Genomic DNA, 24,125 nt, shown 5'->3' with positions numbered 1-24,125 from the left:
ATTGTTTTATCAATGGTACATGCTACTAATCAATGGAATTAATCAAGGGTTCTCTCAGCAGAGTAATTCTCCTTATGGCTTAATGGCTGTTTGTATTAGAACTGAACTAGGGTTTCTCATTTTACCAAAGTGCATAATCAAGGGCAGAGAGAAAACAATGCAAGTATAGTAGAGATAAACTTATACCTGCATCAGTTAAGAGCTGTGAAGGCATACCTAAGGAAGGAAGGAAGCCACTGAAAATTCAAGTAGAAAAAGCGGCTTCTCTGTGTGTGTGTGTGTGTGTCATTTCTTTATACTGCAAGAATTTTCTCAATACATAAAACTGAAAAAATTGGGATGCTATCAGAAAGGGAAAAAAATGAAATTTCTTTTTCATAGTTTACTGACATTTACCTATGCCAGGAAATACTTGGGTTGTTTGAATTAATTAGTCCCAAAGTACATATTTTTTGATGTAGAAACATCTTATGGCATGCCTTAGGTAAAATGCAATGGAAATCATTGCAGATGTGATGTTGCATGCAACCTCCCAGCTGCAGCTGCCCTGTAGAGCCAGTTTGGTGAAGTGGTTAGGAGTGCGGACTTTTAATCTGGTGAGCCAGGTTCGATTCTGCACTCCCCCACATGCAGCCAGCTGGGTGACCTTGGGCTTGCTACGGCACTGATAAAACTGTTCTGACTGAGCAGTGATATCAGGGCTCTCTCAGGCTCACCCACCTCACAGGGTGTCTGTTGTGGGGAGAGGAAAGGGAAGGTAACTGTAGAGAAAAACCAACTATTCTTCTTCTTCTTTTGGCTCACCTGGCAATTTTGCAGACTGCTGCTGGCATCAGAGGACCAGCCTTTGGCCCATGGCAGAGGTGGGGGGATGGAGACACCTGTCCCTCCTCACCTGCAGACTCTGGGCACCCATCATCTTCCTGGGCAGCCAGCAAAGGGTGCAGCCCAGGTGGTCAGCTTTACCCACTCCTCCCAAAATAGCTAGGGCAGGCATCCCCCTATGAGCTGAGCAAAGACTGGCAGCCATGTGGCCTTTCTGCCCATTGAGCTTCCTGCTCAGCCTGGGTATCCAGGGCTTTGGAGCTGGCAATTGTTTTACCCCCAACTCCTCTTGGAGTATTGCTCTGTTGGAGGAGCACATGCTAGCTCCCCAGCTGTCCTGTTTCACAGGAGCTCCCTGAAGGGCTTGCAGGCCAAGGCTCTTCCTTCTCTGGCAGTCTTCAAGCAAAGTTTGGATACACACATTTCTTGGATGCTTTAGGATGCTTAGGGCTGATCCTGCGTAGAGCAGGGGGTTGGACTAGATGGCCTGTATGGCCTCTTCCAACTCTATGATTCTATTATTTTCACCCTCCCCCCGCAAATGGCAGAGGCTAACCTGGAATGTAAGTGAGGATGAGAGAGCTCTGAGACTTGTGACTGGTCCAAGGTCACCCAACTGGCTGCATTTGGAGGAGTAGGGAATAAAGCCCGGTTTGAAAGGGCAGTCCACTAAGCCCTCATGAATCATTCCACTTGTGGAATCCCAAAATAGTGGCAACCAGTGTGGTCTAGTGATTCCAATGTTGGACTGGGGTCTGAGAGTTCTAGCTGCCACATACGATTTTTCTACATAAATCTCATGTGGCAATCTGATTTTCACAATAAAAAAAAAATTGATTCCTACTCTGCCTTTCTCCTCAGTGGGAACCCAAACCAGGTTACATTATTCTCCTCTCCTTTATTTGATCCTTAGAATAACTTTGTGAGGTTGGTTAAGCTGAGAATCTGTGCTTGGTCCAAGGCCACTTGGAGAGCCACCATAGCACAATAGGAATTGCACCTGGATTCTCCAGATACTAGTCCCATGCTTTTAACCACTATACCACACAATGTAATATAAACCTTTTACACTGCAAGGCACTGCCAGGAGGATAGCAGAACATAACATTACATATTATTTTGCCAAACTTTTCCCCATATTGCAGACCTATGTTTCCCCTGATCTCCCTGATCTCCTTTCCCCCCTGAAAACATCCAAGGATGTGTTTGTGATGGGAACCATAGGTTTGCAACATTTGTGGAAGTAAAAGAAAAATTCCAGGATCCGGCCAAAAACAACACACACACACACACACAAATTCCTAAGGTTTCCTTGCAAGGAATAAAATGGTATTGAGTAATGAAGCATATGTTTACAGTTTGTAGATTTACCCCTAGACTTACCGGTTTTCCTAGTTGGCCAGAGTCAACCAAGACAGACAGATAGACAGACAGAACAAATATAGCAGGGGGAGGGATTTGAGGTATATATTTTGAAATTCCCAAACAAACCCCAAAAACTGCTTTGAGTCATTACTATAATCCTCCAGAATAGTAACACAAATCTGAGATTCTCAGGCATTATGAACGCCCTTTCCTGGAAAAAAAGATGCCTTATTTTTTTCATGTGCATGTGCTTACCATTATTAGTAGCAAATGTGTCATATTTCATTGCCTTTCCTAATTTCCCAAGTTTTAGTATTTCTGCCTTCGAACTGGAACAAGAAGTAAATGCTCAACTACCTTTGGAGACAAGCGCCAGAGAAGGGTTTTCCATGGAGAAGTCTGTGTGAAGTTGTGAGCTTTTGAGCAACTGCATGTGCAGCTCCAAATGGTAGTAAGTGGCAGAAATGCTGTCTGAAGCTGTTTACCCATGAGGCTGGGAGAGCCAGTTTGGTGTAGTGGTTAGGAGTGCGGACTTCTAATCTGGCGAGCCGGGTTCGATTCTGCGCTCCCCCACATGCATCCAGCTGGGTGACCTTGGGCTCGCCACGGCACTGATAAAATTGTTCTGACCGAGCAGTGATATCAGGGCTCTCTCAGCCTCACTCACCCCACAGGGTGTCTGTTGTGGGGAGAGGAATGTGAAGGCGACTGTAAGCCGCTTTGAGCCTCCTTCGGGTAGGGAAAAGCGGCATATAAGAACCAACTCTTCTTCTTCTTTAATCCCAGCAGCTGCTCAAGGTTGACTCAGCCTTCCATCCTTCTGAGGTCGGTAAAATGAGTACACAGCTTGCTGGGGAGTAAACGGTAATGACTGGGGAAGGCACTGGCAAACCACCCCGTATTGAGTCTGCCATGAAAACGCTGGAGGGTGTCACCTCAAGGGCCAGACATGACTCGGTGCTTGCACAGGGGATACCTTTACCTTTACCTTTAACTTCCCCCTGGGGGTTCGTTAGGATCAAGATAAAGGTTGGATCAAAATAAAGCAAAAACCTTCCTGCTATTCCTCATCAGCAAAATAATGGCTTTTAAATCTATGTTCTTGGAGCTGACAGGGAACCAGGAGGTAACTCATGAACAAATATATTATGCAGCTTAGAACCAGCATCCTGCCTCTTCTTCCTCTGTCAGGAACTCATACAATAGTAGTAATACAACGTACAAATTAAAGTACCTCTACAACAGATGCCTAATGTGAAGACATGTGTCTCATGGTAATTTGAGTAATAATTTATTCATCACATGCAATCACATATATGTACAATTTATATTTATTTGTTTTGGAAAATAAACATCTGCAAAGGTAAAGAAACAACTGACCACATCAAGTAAGGATGGTAAATCCATAGTTTTCAGGGGAAAGGTTGTTGTTATTATTATTATTAATAGTTATCACAATTAGATGTACCTTTCCGGGATTCTTGTTGTTCCAAGCAACACTGTCTTTTAGGGGTGTAGAAAAATAAAAATAACCCCAAACATACAGGTATTGGGGGGGTATTCACATATATTGAACCCAAAAACCCATAGTATCTCCTGATATTACTAAAACCCAATATTCAGATTCAGTAACAGAGAGTTGCATGCAATAGCACCAGTGGGTCTCAACTATGAAAAGTCCTCCTCATCCATTCTGCTTTCTGAATGGTCTGAAGCCTGACACCAGTGAACTGAGCTTGTGTTAGTTGGTATTGTTTTACTGTAAATTATTTATTATTTTAATGTATTTTAAAGTATTTACAAATTATGTTACCTGCCCTGAGCCTGGAAAGAGTGGGGTAGAAAAATAAAGATGATGAAGAAGAAGAAGAAGAAGAAGAAGAAGAAGAAGAAGAAGAAGAAGAAGAAGAAGAAGAAGAAGAAGAAGAAGAAGAAGAAGAAGAAGAAGAAGAGCTCTGTGCTTGGGACAGTTGCCCTGCCTGTACATAGCTATGACCATGCATAGAAATGCCACTGGAAAGAAAACTCACAAGCTAAAATGAAACCTAAAATATTCCTGTGTGGTGGAAAATATCTGAATCTACAGACTTTGTACTTAGCAACATGTCTTTTAAAATAATATTGTTTGTATTTTGCAATACCATTTCTCTGATAGCCAGAAAATGGCACCATGTTATCCTTCCTAGTTTTAAGTCAGACCATATAACTCTTTATAATGGTTGCTGCTATTCAGTTGTATTTTATAAATGTGTGCCTAGAGTAAAACAGGATTAGATTTCATAAGGCTGAAGTTTTTAAAGCTTGCTTGGTAATGTGGTTATTACAGGGCTAATTTTATGGGCTGGAGGAAAACATTGCCCTCAGATTCCCTCTCTGCCTTGTGGTTATTTAAGGTTTCAGCCAAGTGTTATGTGAGCAAACAGTCTAATTTGTCAATACAAGTTTTATTTCTATATAAAGACATTTATGCATAAGTGATAGAATTTTTAAATAGTATACCGGGAGGGAAGCTTGTGTGTGCTGAGGATGGCAAACTATTTGATGAGGTAAAATAAATAATCAGCTGTTATTGAGGGGGTTTGCTTTTTTTAACTGAAAGCAAATATGGTTCAGATATAATTTCATTATGAAGCACCAACCAGATGCTGGTGACATTGTATTTGTTGTTAGTTGCGAAGTCGTGTCCGACCCATTGCGACCCCATGGACAATGATCCTCCAGGCCTTCCTGTTCTCTACCATTCTCTGGAGTCCATTTAAGCTCACACTGACTGCTTCAGTGCTTCCATCCAGCCACCTCATCCTCTGTCGTCCCCTTCTTCTTTTGCGCTCAATTGCTCCCAACATTAGGCTCTTCTCCAGGGAGTCCTTCCTTCTCATGAGGTGGCCAAAGTATTTTTGTTTCATCTTCAGGATCTGGCCTTCTAAAGAGTAGTCAGGGCTGATCTCCTCTAGGACTGACCGGTTTGTTCGCCTTGCAGTCCAAGGGACTTGCAAGAGTCTTCTCCAGCACCAGAGTTCAAAAGCCTCAATTCTTTGATGCTCAGCCTTCCTTATGGTCCAACTTTCACAGCCATACATTGCAACTGGGAAGACCATAGCCTTGACTAAACGCACTTTTGTTGGCAGGGTGATGTCTCTGCTCTTAAGGATGCTGTCTAGATTTGCCATAGCTTTCCTCCTCAGGAGCAAGCGTCTTAATTTTTTTGCTGCAGTCCCCATCTGCAGTGATCTTGGAGCTCAGGAAAATAAAATCTGTCACTGCCTCCATTTCTTCCCCATCTATTTGCCAGGAATATATTTATTTACTCACTCATGGCATTTATGGTCCTCATTTCTCATTGAGGCACAATGTGAATTTCCCCCAAATCAGCAATAATTCTAAATATCCCTTCAATCCCATATCTGAAATTAGAATAATTTTTTTCTCAGAGCACACACCCCTTTGAAGCATCATAATCCTCTTGCTAATATAAACTGGGACATATATTTTTAGATTTTTATTGGACTGCAGTCTGTTTTTCATACAGCAGAAATTAATACTTTTGAAGGACCAAAACTCCAGCTCTTTTGTAATAGTTCTCTAATAGGCTTCTGTGATGTAAATCTCTTCCTCACTTTATGTTCTTGATTTCCTTATAATGCAAGCTGAGAAGAAAACCTTTGTATACAATGTTAGTTCTAAAACAAACAAAAAATAAATTGTAACAGATTCTGACAACCTATATATGATGTACCTCAGTGTTTATTTAAAGGTACAGAGAGGTTAATGCTGTACCAATAACTTGGCAGAAAGGCTTTTACACCGAAAGGATGATGCTTCTTTTGTCACACAAGAGAACAGAATGGCCTCTGCTTTCATAGACCATCCTTCATGTAGTGGCTTTCCACTCTTGTTCACAAGGACCTGAGAATGAGTCTCAGAATTAGCAGAGCAGTACCGTCAATTAGCAATACTGTGTTCAGGCATATTTATACAGGAATTGTCAAGGGGTGGCATGGTTACATCTTTGACTTAATCTTTTGTACAGTCTTTGAGAGAAGATATGGCTTGGAGGCTGGAGGTTCAACCTGTACCATGGTCTGACCACTATCTACTCAAGGTAGGGGAAGGGAGATAAAATGACCTAACCATGGAGACTCATGGTTCCCTATTGTATGCCAGAATACTTGGAGGGAGGGGCACACTTATACTGAGTTGAGACTGAAGTGGAAGCTTGGAATGTTAATCTAGAAACCAATAGTAAATTGTCTCTTGTCAACCTCTCCTATACTTGGAGTAGAACCTGGCCCTTTAGTTTATTATGGAGCTGGGTGACCTAAAGAGGACCAGCAAGTGTCTACAGCAGCCTTTCCCAACTTTTTTGCTGTTGCGAAACCCCTGAAACATTCTTCAGGCTTCAAGAAAGACCAGAAGTGACGCGATCATAGCTGTGTACATGCCCACATGGGGCCCCTCCCCTTTCTACCCACTTCAGGCCCATAATTGGCCATTTTGAGAGGTAGGATATATATGGTCATATCACCTGATAAATGTCTAATACATTTTAGAAAACCCTTCCAAGGCTGCCAAGAAACCTCAGGGTTTCACGAAGCCCTGGTTGAGAAAGCCTAGAGCAACTCTGGTAGAAATCTTGAGCTGAATCTGACAGTGTCTGCTATACAGCTTACTGGAAGACCCATGAAGCAGTCATGATAGCAGTAAAGACACATTATTCTTTGACATTGTTATATCAGCTAGTTTGTGAGCACCAACTGTTTAAAATATTCTAGCATCTGCTGACTCCTAAATCTGAGTCTCTATTGTTTCAAGAACAGGAAATTTGTTTTGATGATTTTGAAAAGTATAGTCCTTTTTGCTGACAAAATTTCTCAGATATATTCTGAATTGGATGCTTGTTCTACCATAGTTCAGACAGAAGACACATCTAATGCATTTTGTCCTAGTTGCCATGATAGATATTGACAGAATCTTGGGGTCTATGAAACCTACTATTCTGGTGTGTCTCTGGATCCCTGCCCATCCTGGATGAGGAAATCCTATCAGGATCACATTAACAAGCCCTTGGTTCTATCATAAATGAATCACTGACTCAGGCTATCTTCTCTTGGCAACTCAAAGAAGAGTTTATCCATCCAGTACTTTAACAAAAAATCATTACAGAAAAATGATGTTGGGAGTTAGCATGCTGTCTCTTATTTGCCCTTTCTGAGCAAGGTGATTGAGAGAACAGTCACAGTCATACTCCAGGTCTTCTTGGATAGTTCACCTGTTCTGAATCCTTTTCAGTCTGGTTTCAGGCCAAGTTATGGGATGCAGACAGTGCCGGAAGCTTTAGTTGATGATCTCCATCTGAAAGTAGACAAAGTCCATGCCCCTTTGTTGCTTCTGCTTGATTTATCTGCAGCCCTCAAGACAATGGATTATGTCATTTTATTGAGATTGTTTTTGGCAAAACAGCAGACATGCTTTGAATAAGATCTAATTGTTCATTATAAACTGGTCTCAAAAAGTTACCATCAGATATTAGTTGGTATCAGTAACTAGGGATGTCAGTCCCCAGGTGGGACCTGGGTATTCCCTGGCATTATAGGTCATCTCCAGGTGACAGAGATTAGTTCCCTTGGAGAAAATGGCTGCTTGGGAGGGCGGACCTCATAGCATTTATATTCCACAGAGGTCCCTCCCAGCCCCAAATCCCACCATAAAGTCACTGGGGCCCTACTAAAACATGACAGTTCAGGAAGATGCTTTATAAAGGGAAAGGAACTGTGCACTATATCACTGTATATAGGACATGTTATCAGTTTGCTGTGTGTATTATCCTGTTGTTTCATTATTTTCTATCAATGTAATGCCATTTATCTTCATTATATCCAGGCTGGATCATGCCCAATATCCTAGGGCTCATTCACATTGCAATGCTTGTTTCAGGTCCCCTCATCCTGTTCGTATCAGCATGCATTATGCTTATTAGAAGTCTCTTTACAGAGTGTGTTATTGACCTACACTGTGTAATATGCTTTCAGTCGCATTGAGAAAGGAAGACTATAAATAATAGCAAATAAAAATAAATATTGATCATTATTTGAGTGGCTTATAAAATATAGGTTCAAAATACTACAAATCACTGAATTTATTTCTTGCAATGACTAGTTTGACATTGACATTGGTTCAGGTCAGACATAGCATGAAAACCGGTGCCTGTTGAGGCAGATTAGGATTTTTGAATGTCTGAAATTTAATACAACCATGTTTCCATGTTATATCTGAAACAAACCATTGCATCTGTAGCAAGCATGAGATTCCCTTTTTCATGAACAGTATGAAAGATACTGACAGTATGAAAGAAAGATACTGCTAGGGTCTCCCTTTTGCTCTAGTTTTGGGTTTGGAAATTCTTGAAGATTGGTGGGGGGGGAGACTGAGGGAAGGATTTGGGGAGTGGAGGGATCTCACTGGGGTACAATGCCATATAATCCACCTCTCAAAGCATCAATCTCCTCTAAGGGAACTGTAATCTGGAGTTCCTGGTTGCTTAAATTGATGCTGTGTAAGTATTATAGAGTGTTGGCCCTCAGAACCCATTTTTAACCACAGGCAGCAGTTATGGGATCCAGTGAGCTTCTAGCACATGGCAGGAAGTAACACAACATCATAGTCATAACACAGCATTCTAAGCAGGATCAGCTACAACATATCTCACCTGTCTCTGGGCCCTCATTAAATAAACAGTACTTCTTCACCATTTCCACCCACTTGTGACCTAGAAGTCCCAGGAATTGGAGGAAAGTTCTCCAGTTCTTCCCACCCCAACTTTCTGGCATTATGCCAGAGTTCTTTCCCCACCACCTGTTTGCAGAGCTGCTACTTACTTCAGAGATCACCCCAATCGCAGGCTTGCTAAGTTGCTTCTTTCCTCAGAAGCCCTCTCTGCAGCCTGCCTGCTTCCCCATCCTCCAGACCAGTTTCACTCCTAACCAAGCAAGGACAAGTCAGGGTTGTCTTAATGGAGCACTACCTGGCAAGGGCAGCAGAAGGGGTATACTGGCTGTTTCTCAACACTGTGGAGGAGAAAGGGAATCCACATTACTGCCCCAGACCTCCACCTTCCAGATGGTGAGCTTGGTCAGATCCCACTGGCCTGCACTGTAAAGAGACAAAGGAGGCACAACATATCGCAGTTGCTGTCTGTAGCAGTTCTGTTGGGGCTCTTAGGCCAGCAGATGTTTAATGCCGCCATGGAACCAGCTTTCCCCAGTACCATGTTCTCTCATTGCCATACAGGAAATCAAATGAAGGCTGAGCTGCAGAATGTTGCTATGGGATTTCCTGAAACTAGGAGAAGCAATTGCTTCCTCTCATTCGCCTGAAATCAGCAGGAATGTAACCAAGTGCAACTTTCAGAATGGGATTGGATTCTGTTGCTGATTGGAGTGTGTGTGTGTGTGTGTGTGTGTGTTTTGGGGGGGGGTGGCTAGGATTATTTGTTTTAGCTCAACATATTCCAGACTGGGAAAGGGGAAAGTGCTTACCCATCATTAAGTGTATCTCCTTAATTACACCGGAATATAGGCAATGCAGTTTGCTGGTTTGAGATTTTATGCCGCAATTCAGTGAAGTGAAAATTCCTACCATCCCTCCAGCAGTTTCTGATTAAAATGAAAACTTTAATAAGAAACTGACAGCTGCCACTTAGGCTTTAAAAAACTGTATCTGGAAATATGCTTACATGAAGTTTGCTATGAGCTACTTGTCACTTCCAGCAAGCAGTCTACTTTACATGCCTCGTGGCATGCACCATATTTTTACATTCCTCCATGAGTTTCATATCATGCTAAAACTGCAAAAATTGTTGTGCTTTAATCAGGTTATAGCTTCGCCAGTAGGAAGTGAACATAATTATACAAAAGAGGAAAAAAAGGTTACCAACAAATTGTTGTGCTTTAATCGGGTTATAGCTTCGCCAGTAGGAAGTTAACATAATTATACAAAAGAGGAAAAAAGGTTAGCAACAAAAACAATACAGTCAATAAGTTCTAAGTGCTTGCCACAAGATTTCCCACATAGCTGCCTTCCAGTCTTCACAGGCTTAGATAACTGTGAAGAAAATTGACAAGTGGATAATTTATAAAGTCTCCCTTTTCTGCAAGATTACATTTCTGAGAGATGCCGAAGAGCCAGCCAGAATGTTCTTGGAAGCATGTATAATCAGTCACTCCTATTTCACTCTCAGTCACAAGTGTGGATTAAATCCTATCCTTATGGAAAAGACAAGCATTACTGCAGATTTAACTACATTTGCCAACTAAAAAGATGAAAGAGGCAGTTTAACAGGAGGTGGATCAGACCAGTGGTCCGTTTAGTCCAGCATGCCGTTTCATACAATGACCAAACTATTGCTTTGGAAGACCAACTAACAGGACATAGAGGCCAAGACCACCATGATGTTTCCTTTTGTTACTGATAGTCAAGAGGTTTACTGACTCTAGTAGCAAAAGCTCCCTTTAGTCATCATAGCTTCAGCTACTCAGTCTTTTATCTCCTTTTAAAACTATATACACGGAAAATACACTGAAAATGAAAATAAATTCCACAGTTTAATAACCTGCTAGGTGAAAAAGTACTTTTTTCGGCTTGGACACAGACAAATGCTCATCCTTTGTTGTCTGCTCTGCTGTTGTCCCTGTTCTGCTACTGTCTTTAGTGCTCTTCTTAGGGAAACTTCATTTCTTTCTCTTTTCATCCACTTTTTTAAAAAAAAACACCATGATGGCAGCATGTGCTTGCTACAATTTCTCTCCATTCTAATCTTGATGGTTAACTAGAAAGCTAACTCTGTGATGGAGTTTAGTAGAATTTAGGTTAATATGGAGTTAGTAGAAGTTAAGTTTGTATTGCAAGTAGAATGAGGATGATACTTAGGACTAAAGTTCACATTAGACTTGTTGATTTAATAAGGGAAATAAAGGAATTTATTTTCTTTGTTAAAGCAACAAGTCTAAATCCTGCTAACAACAACAGACTAATCAGAAGAGCAAATTCTATGAGATACAGAAGGACATGAAGGAGCTCAGTTTGATCCACAACTAGGATTGCCAGGTTTCCCTTGGCCAACAGAAGAGGATGGAGGGTAGGCTTGCTAGATCCAAGTTGGGAAACTCCTGGATATTTGGGGATGAAGCCTGCAGAGGGCAGGAACCTCAGTGAAGTAGAATGCCATCAAGTCCACCCTCCAAAATATTTATTTTCTCCACAACTGTAATATGGAGATGAGCTGTAATTTCTGAGGATTCCCAGGTCCCACCTGCAGGCTAGCATCCCTATCCACAGTTCATCATAACCCTAGCACAAGAACTGTCAAGCACATTGTGCCACAGAATGAGAGCTGATGAGATGAGGGGAATAAAAATAAAAACCCACCTCTGCGGACAAAAAAGGAAATTACCTTCTGGATAAGCAGGCTAAGTGAAAATGGGCAATCCAGCACAATAGGGCTTTTAATTACAGTATTTGCTGGCGTATAAGACTACTTTTCCCCCCTGAAAAACATGCCTCCAAGTGGGGGGGTCGTCTTATACGCCGGGTGCACTTCAGTTGGGATAGACATAGTTGCCCATAGTGGCCCATAGTACTGTATTTTGAGTGGAAATGTTGGAGGGTCGTCTTATACACCCAGTCGTCTTATACGCCGGCAAATACGGGTATGTGAAAATTTTGTTATCATCTGATAGTGTTTTGTTCAATTATGACAAACAAAAGTCACTCATTCTTACATGTGATGCTTCCCTATATGGAATTGGGGCTGCTTGAAATCACTGACATGCAGATTCTTGTGAGGCTTCCATTGCATTCTACTCTAGAACAATGATTCCAAGTGGAATTTTGCATAAATTGATAAAGAAGCTCTTGCAATCATAGCAAGTGTGAAAACATTCTATGATTATGTCTATGGTGAACCATCATATGGTGAACCTTTGCTAGGACTGTTTGCTCCTGACAGTTACTGTAGATATTGTCTCTGCATATGCTTCAGAGGGCAATTTTTTAATGCTTATGATTACATACTTTTGCACAGGCTGGGTAAAGGTATTGCCCACGTTGACACTTTGAGCCATCTTCCCATTCTATCAATTGAGATGAATCCTTTTTTGGAAGTTTTGTTGTTAGAGTCCTTAGCTGAACCACCCCTTCATGCCACTTATATTGAAATTATGACATCTAAGGAGCTAGTTCTTGCTTGTGTTCTCAACTGAATGAGAAGCAGATGGCCAGTAGGGAAGTTCAAGGAGAAATCTGCAGAGTTTGTGATGAAATAACATGAACTATCAGTGCATAAAGGCTGCCTCCTTTAGGAAACAGAGTTGTCATTTCTACCACCTTATTTTGTTCTAGAGGCACTACACATTGGGCACCCTGGTGTTGTGCAGATGATCTTATGCACAGTTGGTTGCTCACAATAGATAGTGTAGCAGAAGAGTGAGTAAAGAAGTGTGATGAGTGAAGGAGTCAACAAAAACTCTGTGGTCATGACTTCATAATGTTTTTGCTAGTACAGTTCAGGGCCAGAGTGGCTGTTTCATATTCCAAATGGTTGTAAGTTATTCCTGTTTCATCAATGACATCCCATATTGTTATTAAAGCATTACATTGATTCTTTTAAACACAGATTGTCAGATGCTGCTGCCTCGACTAATGGTGCCCAGTTTATGTCAGAGGAAATTTTGTGCATTCCTCACTAAAGGCTTAATCCATCACATTACTTCAGTTCCTTTTCATCCAACCCCCTGGCAAGTTTTCTTTGACACAATACGTCACACCATGTACTAACACAGGGAGGAGTCCTGTTGAACTGTTTATGAACAGGCAGCTGACAACTCTTTCAGATCCTATGCACTGCAATATGAGGACTGAGGTGGAGTGCAACCTGAGAACAGGGGTGGAGTATAAAGGCACATCTGCACATTTGCCCCAGATGATCCTATGTCAGGAATTATGGTTCCAGTTCAGCATGGATCCCAACTACTGTGATGCGAGCTACAGGGGGGGGGGCATTATCCCAATGAACAAAGAGACCAGATTGTCCTGTGCTGCAATGACATGGTGATCAAATGAGAGGATGCATGTCTGGGTAATGTGTTTTCTCTGCGAGAGTTAGTGATATAGATGCTATGATGACCCAGCAGTGGGGATGCTTAAGTCAACTTCTGCTCAGGAACCTGTACAAGGACCCTGAACTTCAAAATGAGCTAGAAGATACTGAAACAGCAGAGGTTACAACAATCTCAGTTATTATATTGTCCTCTTTGGCTTCTCATACATGATGGAGTTGGAGATCAGCCCTTTATTTAGTCTGGTTATGTTTCACACCTTGTTTCCAGTTTGGACTGCAGAAGTATGAAGGACTTTTTTGTGTGTGGAACTCTAAAAAAGGTATTGGTTTTATCACCTTGAGGTGGTCTCCTTTCAGATAATTTAACATAATATAATAATAATAATTTTAAATTTATATCCTGCCCCTCCAGTGCTCAGGGCTGGTTACAGCCTTTTAAAATGTACAAAGTCAAAACATTAAAACATTCTAGTTTTGTCAGTCCTGCTAAATCCCAGATGGGGGAGGTTTGACAGGAGCAGGTCTTCCATCTCTTCTCCTCTGGCCGGTAAGGCCAGCTACTATGCTACATGTTATTTTTGGCCTTGACCTAAGCTCAGTGGAATAGTTCTGTCTTGCAGGCCCTGCAGAACTGATTTAAGTTGTGCAGGGCCCTAATTTCCCCTGGAAGCTCAATCCACCAGGCTAGGGCCAAAAAGGCCGTGGCCCTGAGTGAGGACAACATCACCACTTTTGGGCCAGTGATAATCCTTCATCATGTGGGGTTGGATCAAGAGTAACATTTCCACAGATGCAAGGATTTCCACATGCTTTTCCTTCCCTTTCCCAAAGCTGCTTAAAATGTCCCTCACCAGAATCCTGTTCCTGCTGCAGGAGGGAGGAAGTGGAAAAAATCTTAGTCCACGGTTGAAAATCCTTGCCTTGTGAAAATGTCTAGTCTGTATCTAAGCCAAGGTGCAATGTGTGACTTTCTTAGGGTGATTCCACATGGCAGTGGTCACACTGGGCCACCACTGGTGTGGTGCTGAAGGGCTTTGTGTTCTGCAACTTGTGTACCATGGGGTGCACCTTTCAGCACCAGATTTGCTCTAGTGCTGAGATGTGTTCTTGCGGGGGGGGGACATTTCAGCAAGGCACCTGGTCCCCTGCCGAAATGTGTCCCTCTGGGAAATGCAGCAGTGGCAGACAGGTTCCTCCATGTGGGGGGCTCATGGGGGTTATTTTTCAGGAAGGTGGGATTGTATTCCACACAATCCCACCTTCCTGCTAAAATTTTTAAAGTCCTGTTCCACCACGCAGCATGGCGAAGTGCTGTGACACCAACCAGAGCACTTTTTGCCCTTAGGTTATCCATACATTCTGTTATGACTGCCATCAATATCAAGCCTCAAGTTCCTTTATATTTCAAGAGTTGATAATCTGTTCTTATGGCTATTATTAATGAAACTAAGATCCATACATATTTCTTATTTCTAATTTTGGCCTCTAATTTCTATGTGCTAGCTAGACTGTAGGACTCATTTCCTGTAAATGGCTGTGATTTTTTAAAAAAATGTTCTGTTAAAAAATAAGCCTTTCTTGGCTCAAAGATAGGCATGGAGTTGGGTGCCAAATATTCATTCATGTACAAAATCACAGTACTGTGGCAAATCCTCCAATGAAAAAGAAAACTAAGTCACTAATGTGAGAAAACTAGAAGGACATTCCTATTTGATGACTGGCAAAGACAGCAAAAGAAAAATGGTAAGAAATAGAATCAGGAAAATGATTCAATATCATAAAAAAGGCAGAAATTTGGCAGTTTATTACCAAAGTAGAAGCAGGCAGTTTTGGGGTCACGTTGCAACTCTTAGCAACGTTGCCTTTAACATTTAACGAGAGGGATTAAATATTGATATAATTCAGTTTAGTGCCAGTAAGGAAATAATGACCAGTTTCAATGACGTAATCAATGCTATTCCATTGTAAGGCAAAGGTAAAATCCAAACTTCTTTGCTAAACAGAATCACTTTAAGATGTACATACTGGGCTGTATCCAAACAGCTTTTCTACTGGTGAAAGGGGGAACATCACCTTTGATCATTCAAAAGGCTGTGGTATGGATGGAAGAATCTGCATAGGTGAAAGGTATGTGCAATGGAGTCGGAGTAAAGAGAAATATCAAGTGACATTCAGTGAAAACGTGTGCAGGGTACAACCTCACATGTTTCAGTGCAATTTCTGTCACACATGAATTTTGGTTCATTTGTGTGGAATTTGTTTCAGCTTTATCTGAGGAAAAGCTGACACTGAAAAGTATTTTTGTAAGACTTATATCCACCATGGCTGGCCCAGGCTGGCCCTATCGCATGAGATATTGCAAGCTAATCAGCCTGGTTGAGAGGCCAGCAAGGAAGCCCAGAGTTGCTACACACAGACAGATAATGGCAAACCACCTCTGTTCATCCCTTGCCTTGAAAACCCTAGGAGATGTTGCTGAGTGGGCTGGGACTTGATAACATTTTCCACCACCACCTTTTTACATTCAATGTTATTTGACTCACTGAACCCAGAAGAAAACTTGTGGCAGCCTACACCAAATCATTTCTGCAGAAGCGATTACAAACAAGATAGGGGAAATTATTTGAAGAATCACAAAACAGCAATGATGACAATAACATCTAAAGCAAAAAACGTTACTATAAAAACACCACTCATTTTATAAGATGCAATTATTAAACACACCCATCAAATAAGAATCATAGCCTCTGAAGGACCATTATACTTCCAGTCGACAATACCACACCTACTGTTGCAGAATTTCGTGACGGAAACCAAAACAGAATAGTCTTTGGCCAGATTAATTTGAAATAAATCAGAAATGACATTGCAGAACAGTTGCATTTATTGATTCTAGAAAGGGTAAAAATCACTTACCTAGAACTCCTAGCCTGTAGTTAATGGTGATCACAATGACATTTCCATAACTTGCAAGTATGCTGCCATCAACCATGTTCCCTGTTCCTTCCATGTATGATCCCCCATGGATATAGACCATCACTGGTTTCTTGTTGTTCTGATCATGTATATCTGAAAAGAGCACAAGTAAGGAAAACAGAAGAGAGTAATAACAGTATTAAAGAAAATATGTATACTTTCTTTCTGAAAGTAATTTTTTCCCCATTTGCAGAATTTCTTTTCTACCAGCCATAGGTCCTATCAGTGTCTTTTAGCAGAGCACAGAAAATGGCAGAATAACTACTGCTGTCTGTGGAGTAAACAATACCTGATGACTATTGCTAGTTTCAATGTTCACATCGAAGCTGTGATCCTGTTTGGAATATGCAGAATAATACTGGGACTCAAGAAAGCGTAGGAATCTGGCATGTTAGCTGGACCGTCTTAAGAAGCTTTATGGAAAAAATCACTAAAATGACAATCTCAGAATATTTACAATATACTGGCTTATTTTTAAAGAAAGTAAACTGTTTTGTGGAGATAATAATAACAAAACAATATCAACCAAAGCCTTTCTGTTCATCGCCAATCTGTGGAAGATACTATTTTGGTTTTCAAATATATGCAGCACACTAATTGTCACCAACATTTTACCTACATTTAAAGTGCAAACGGAACTGGTAAGAGGAAGATTCCTCAATCTAAACAACCAAAAAATATCAAGTGAGGCTAAGATGATATCACTACATTTGTGCTGTGTTTAAACTAATTAATGTAATAAACTTTTACTTTGACAGTTTTAGGGTTGTTTTATCAGCAAATAAAGGCCAATTAAAACTTCCTGCCACTGTTAGTTGGTTCAAACAAGAAGAACCAGCAAACCAGCATTATAAATGCCTGAGAACATTGAAATGTTTCTCTCTGCTCTGTAGATCATCCACATGGGAAACAACAGCAACCATGGGTAATAAGTAGTCTTTGAAAAAGTCAATGTACTTCAGAAAGACTATAGAAAAGATTGGTCTGGCCTAACAGCCTACAACATATTGCTACACTATATTAGATATGATGAACCCCTAATGATTCAGTAGATAAAGCCATTTGTTTCAGCATTCAGAACAGTGTCTCCAGGTTTCCTAGTGCCCATCTGTTTTGAATCAGGGAACAAGAAAGAGAAAAACGACCTTCAGTATTCATTATTTGGCACCTTCTAGTAAATATGACTGCTATCTGGGATTCATAATCTTTTTTATCATCCGGAAATTCAGATATTTATGTCAATAATAAGGGGATTTTTTCTCCCCCCCTTCCCCGAAGTTACCTTATTTTGAAACTGATATATTACTATTTTATACTTCCTCAAAAATGCTGGGTTTGAATTCTCTGGGTTTCTCAGGAAAAACAACTTATGGATCAAATGTAAAGGCAACAACCAAATTTATTTATATGTTCGAGAGCATGTGTTTGCTTGTAAATTACAATGAGAACAAAAATAGTTATTTTTGGCTGGCTTAGATCTAAATTTAGCTGAGTTAACAATGAATATGAAATCAAGCAATGTCACTTGATCAGATATTTAGGTATCATATTCAAGGCTTCTCTTTCTTGGTGGGCCCAACTTAATGCCACCCTTTTAAAAGCCCACCACACTGCAGAAATCTTGTTTTTCTTCTAAAAGTGGTTTATATATTTATTATGGGTACTTATTATTCTATATATTTTTCTGTTACTTACTGTTTAATTACTGGTGTCTTATTTCAGTTTCTTTAAAAATTTTATAATGATATTAAGACTTACAGCTACAACATCCAATAAATAAAAAAACAAATGAATAAATCATGAAAAAGATTTTGTCACTTAAAACAGGAAGAGTCTTAAAAATTATATGTTTGGATGTCTGGTCAGATAGCAAAACAATGGCATAGTAATTGGAAAAAACACCCTGTTTATTAAAGTAATTATCATATTTATGCTCCAGCTATTCATTAAGAATATATCACCATGCTGATATCTAACTGAAGGTCATATCCTCAGGCCTGTCCTACCTCAACTACCAACCAGAAAGGAGGTCTATAGAACATGGCAGCAGATCATTTTGGAAGATCATTGGGGGGAACCTTAATGTTAATATTAATCCAGCAAAATAAACTTCTTGTCAGATTCCTTGTGTTAAGGTCTGCTTTTAATGCAGAGTAAGGATCTATTTTCAACATCTGGAAAGAAATATTACAGCAGTGGAGAAATTCATAGAAATGCAAGCAATTGCAATAACACGGAAGTAGCAATTTTCAATGCTGTTATCTAGGAAGCTGTATCCAGGATCAGTAAGATCAGAAAAGACATAATAATTCTGAACTGTGGAAAAACAACATGATTAACTTGTGATCTATTAAATACATTCCAAAACTAAAAAAGCAAAACAAAGGTAGATATTACAAGGATACCTGATATAGCATTGTATCAGAATAAATCTAAAAGAAGGCCAGACACCAATGTGTGATAAACCCATGTTGAAGGTCAAAGTTAACATTCGGTGATAAATTATCACAGTCTATAACAATAACAAATTTGTTAAAATATGCTTGAAGCCAGAAAAGAGTTGAAGCAGAAGTAAGGCTGCTAATAGGAAAAAAAATAATAACCTGTCCCTTTAATAGAGGCTTAATATGTGGAAATCAGCTGCCAAAGCTATTCATACAATTGATGTAAATAACATCACCTGGTAAATAATATCCAAAAAGTTTCTATTAAAAGGATGGGAATTTTGCTCTTGATGACAGTTGGCAACTCTAGTGGACTGCCACAACAACTGCTGTCTTCTTGCCATTTATGTTATCTAGAGATGGGTGATTCGGCTTGGATTTGAGAACTTTGGGGATTTATCAGAGCCGAATCCCATCAATTTAAATCACACATCTCCTCTATTTAAAACAGCTGAATCAGAGAAACCCAAATCGATCCAGGCTTGATTTGGCTGATTCATGATACAGCTGTCTGAGAAAGACCCAACCAAATCTGTTTAATTTTTGTGTCAGACATCAAATGGGCATCTTAGTGCAATATCACCAAGGTACTTGCCTGTAGGTGTTAATTTCCATATTGGAAAAGTTCTGATTCTGTTACACTTGATAATAAACATCTAATATGGAACAGGAACAAGTGGGTTCAATGTACACTTACCTGGAGCAACATGACTGTTACCACCTCTGTGACGGCTCGAAAGACACTTCCCAGATTTTTAAAAAAACTTCCACCCACATGACACCCAAGTGAAGGACATCCCAAAGAACTGTGTTATATAAACATTATATAAACATGTGTGTCCACACATCAGTAGATATTGTGCTACAGCAGTCATTCATATATAGCCGTCTTGTCCACACAGGAAATCAAAATTGTCATTAGCAATGATAACACATTAACTAATGGTGTGTGTCCACAGGCAAAAAAGCCAAACAATTAGGTGGTCATTTATATACTTTCCTGAATGCAAAATGGGAGCAATTGCAAAGTAGTGGCATCTTATCTCCAGTGTAACTAAAGGGAGAGTATTGTATAGAATAAAAACAAACTTAGGTTGCTTCTAGTCTTCTTGAAATATCTCATACTGAAGGCAGAAAAAAAGAAACAGGAAATGAGGCAATTGCATCCACTATACAGTACACATTGGGGGAAGAGAAAGGGGAATAATGTGAAGGTGAATTTACAGAATGTATTAAAAGGGATAAAGGAAGAGAGAGACATGCAAGGTTTCAAGTTCCACTTTCTCTTCCGAGGCAAAAGTTGGGAAGATAGGTACAGGGAAACATTTGATTGTAAATAATATTTATGTTACTCACTTCACACATATCTACAGATAACCTGTACACATCTCAAAAGGAAATTGCAGTCATCTAAATGCTAATTTGTGTCTTTAAAATGGGGAAAAAAGGAAAGTTGATTCCAGATAAGAAGAAAATAAAGCAGCACACTGAAATGTGTGTGATTAAATAAAGGGGAAAAGTTCATATTCATGCATATCAGGGTTGAGCTGGAACAAAACCAAAAAATACCTTCATCTTCCCCACGATCATTACTGGTTATATCATCTGCGCTTTTCTTTGTGTTGGCTCCTGGAGTCAGAGTGAGCAGGAGAATAAAGGGAAAAAAGAGAATTCAAAAACAGCAGGTTCTCAAAAATTTAAAGAAAAAAATAGCCAAAAATTGGAAAAAAGGAAAAAATTCAACACAAAAAGTCAAGATCTGAATTGGAAAAAATAAAAGGATGCAAACTGCACACTAACATAAAACTCTAAAATAAACCAGAAAACACCAGCAGGGGGGAAAAAATCACATGTTGTTACAACACAATTAAGTTGATTAAAAGTTATTGCTTACTTTACATTCAATATGTATAAGAAAAATACAACAGTTTAAACACATAATTCTTTATAACTCAGAATCCTTATTGTACTATCATAGCATAATATCAATCAAACAGGTTCTTAGGAGTAGAACCAAGATCCATAGTGTATGGGGGAGGGGGGATCTGTTGGTTAAGCAATGTCATGTTTGAAAAAGATCTGCAGTTTAGAGCCAAAGATCTGCACAACTACTTCCCTGTATCCATGGGAAACCTGTGATTCTCAAACAACAGATCTCTCTCTTTTTACAATGAGAGAAATTTTATAAGTCATTTGTGACTTGGCATCTTCCCCAACCCTACAAAGATTAAAAGTCAAAAATTCTTCTTTGGCACCTTTGACCCAAACTTGAGCTAAAACAACTCTTTGGATCATGAGCAATATTCACAATTCAATTAGAATGATTATCATCAGTCACATAATTATTGTAAGAACAAAGATCAGTGGCCCCTTTAAGACCATAAAGCTTACACCTTGAATAAAACTTTGTTACTCTAAGAGGTGCCACTGGACTCAAACATTGTTCTGCTTCTTCAGACCAATATGACTACCCACTTGAATCCATAATCAATGTAAATATGCATAAAACATTTCAACATATAAAAGCCAGTGTGGGGAGGGGGTGCAGATGTGCATATGGATTTATAATCCATATCATAATCATACAAAATATATTACTTACCATGTCAGTACAGACATAGTTAAGAAAGAAATCACACATAAATATTACAGCAAACCACAACCATCACACAGGCAGGGAGGAACTTTTTAAAAGAACTCTTTACAGTAGAAGCATAAATGAAGTAGAGGCTTTTGTTCTGTGGGGGACCTAGACCTTTTATGCACTGGTGTTTCCCTTTTTGTTTACTGTGCATTCCCTTTAGATGTATTTTTCTCTTCTATATGCCAACTCACATTCACTTTGCAGGTGGGTCAGGCTTTCATTTTGCTTCCCTTCGGAGCTCGGTTCATTTTCTATCCACTATATGTCCAGTTTTTGTAAAAGTTTTATTTCCTTTCTTGGATCCCAAGGCAAAGGAAATCCCACAGCAAAATGATTCTATAGGATTTCTCCCCATTGCTCCCACCCAGGAGGCCAGTTTCAGACAATTTTGAAATTGTAAGAAGGGATTCTTAAAGCTGCTTTCATTTCTGGGTAGCCATCTTAGTAGAAGCTACACACATGCTGTAATGCTATGGAATGCCAATAAAGAGAATGAATGAATGAATGAATAGTAGAAACCTTTCCTGCTTTCATCTTGTCTAAGCTCCAGTACTTCTTAAGCATTTATAACATATATATATATAAGCCACCCCTTAAGTCTTGTGAAAATTGGGGTTCAGTGTTAGTGTCAGAACTATAGTCAAGACTTTCGCTTAGACCATCTCCAGCTTCTCCACCTTCTTCTATTCCAATTTAGTTTACAATTACAGTTTTACATTTGGAAACATAGCAGATCCATTTGAGCTTTTCAAAAGCAAAAAATTAAAACTGGATTGGCATGGTCAATTCTGCAAGAAAAAAAAATTAACACCCTCAGGTAGGTTTAGAACTCATACATTTCTGATCTTCAGGCTGAAGTCTTACTAACTGAACTATGCAGCCTACACTAGAATCTAGAGCAGATAAACAGCATATAATGGTTTGCCTGATGGGTTTTTTAAAAAAGGCAATGCTTCTCTAGAATCATTACAAAAAAATAGAATTTGACTGTACCAAGGTTCCTTAATTTTTTTAATTTTTTTTTTAAATTTAAAAACGAATTTGACAAGATGGGAGGGGAAGGGGAGAAAGGGTAGACAGTAGCCCTTGGGAGCATTTCTCATCCCACCCCATGTTTCACATGTTAGGAGGAAGAATAGATGACTGGTTGAAGGTTATCCACACAAAAGACTTGTCTGTATTATTATGAAAATAATGCTGAATTCCAATTCTTGCTAGACTTATGTGGGGGGGGGGGCTTATAAAAAATTAAATCCGGAGCTTAGACAAAATAAAGGTGGGAAAACCTTCTACTAAGATAGCAACCCAAAAGTGAAAGCAGCTTTAAGAATCTTTCCTTCCAATTTCAAAAGGTACCCCCTGCTTGAAACTGGCAAATGAACAGAGACCAACCAGCTGCATGCATGCATATGTGCATGTGCGCATGTGTGCGCGCACACACACACATCCCTTTTTCACATTAGTATGCAGAGAATCAGAGAAAAAATGTGCAGAGTGGAGGAATAGGATTCAAACAGGATGCAAATTAAAGAAATACTGGCTTCAATTTACTGATACTCAGAATCAAGTTGTGCATTCAGAAAGGGCCCTATATTCAAACCTTTATGCAGTGATGAAAGTCACTAATGAACTAGATCAAGTCAATTAATATAAATGATATTAGCTGACTTCTGTGAGTGTGGCCTATAGAAAGCAGGAAGTAAGCAACCAGTTAAAAGCATGAATACCATTTAACCTCATTTCAGTTTCCTGTTTTGCTCCACGTTTTCTCTATCATGCCTTATTTTGTTCCAGTTCCTATAGCTCTCTTGAATATTGCCTAGTAATATCAGGGCTCTCTCAGCCTCACCTACTTCACAGGCTGTCTGTTGTGGGGAGAGGAAAGGGAAGTTGTTTGTAAGCCAATTTGAGATTCCTTCTGGTAGAGAAAAGCAGTATATAAGAACCAACTCTTCTTCTTATGATTTCTCGTATGGCAGCATTCAAATAGCATGTGAGTCCTGATTCTCACGAGTTCTAAAACTCCTTAATCGCTCAGCCTCTGGCTTTGTCAATGGTACCAATACTACATCAACTCTGTAGACAACAGATTTATTCTCTGATCTCCCCACATAGCGACTCCTGTAAGACCCAGACACTGTCTTTGAAAGCCTGACAACAACAAAATATAGTTAGAAACCACTTTCAGGTTTCTTTTCTAACACTAGCAAATCTTTCTATTCAAGCTGTATTCTCTGAGTCCTGCTGATACATTTAGTGATGTAACAAATGCAAGTGGCCCTGAGACCTTTAGTTCTGCCCTCTGCTCCGACATTTCTAGACCACAAAAAGCAACACAGAAGAAAAATGAGACAGGTGAAAGGTGATCCTTTTTAACTTTTGCAGAAACTTCCAAAAGGTACTTTTTCACTTTGTCCATGTGTGACATTTCTCGTGCTACTGGTGTAGCTTATAAAGACATATCTGGCCTTTGTATTGTAACACTAAAAAGAATACAATGAAAAAATGTAAGAAACATCAACACAGGAGCTGTGTTCTCCAAGGATTCGTAGAAGCAAGGACAGTATAGATTATCCTATTCACTTTTATGTGTTTTTTTTATTTGAGGGAAAATGATATGAGTGTCCCATTTTCAGATTCTGCCAGTAATCAGAGTTCACTGATTTAAATGTGACCAGTGTCAATTTTCTAGGACATATGAATGTATCCTAACTCTTTGCATGCATCATTAAGATCCAAGCATTTCATAAAAGAAGGA

At 39.7% G+C, this 24,125-nt stretch overlaps 1 protein-coding gene across 7 annotated transcripts in view; it reads right to left on the bottom strand.

The window, feature by feature from the left end:
- Positions 1-24,125, bottom strand: part of NLGN4X (neuroligin 4 X-linked) — a 242,268-nt gene that overhangs the window by 79,954 nt on the left and 138,189 nt on the right. For 5 of the 7 annotated variants that reach the window (XM_077343305.1, XM_077343301.1, XM_077343304.1 and 2 more), the window contains exons 4-5: positions 20,293-20,352; positions 16,220-16,372 (exon numbers count right to left, since the gene is read on the bottom strand). The exons of 1 other annotated variant lie outside the window; for it this stretch is intronic. In XM_077343305.1, coding sequence (XP_077199420.1) covers positions 16,220-16,372; positions 20,293-20,352 — 213 coding nt within the window. The remainder of the gene's footprint in view (positions 1-16,219; positions 16,373-20,292; positions 20,353-24,125) is intronic. One more of the 7 variants, XM_077343306.1, reaches the window with a different exon arrangement.

Source organism: Paroedura picta, chromosome 6 (assembly GCF_049243985.1).
Source record: "Paroedura picta isolate Pp20150507F chromosome 6, Ppicta_v3.0, whole genome shotgun sequence".
NCBI lineage: Eukaryota > Metazoa > Chordata > Lepidosauria > Squamata > Gekkonidae > Paroedura > Paroedura picta.
The sequence above is the reverse complement of the archived record's forward strand: the minus strand, read 5'-3'. Positions and strand labels throughout refer to the sequence as shown.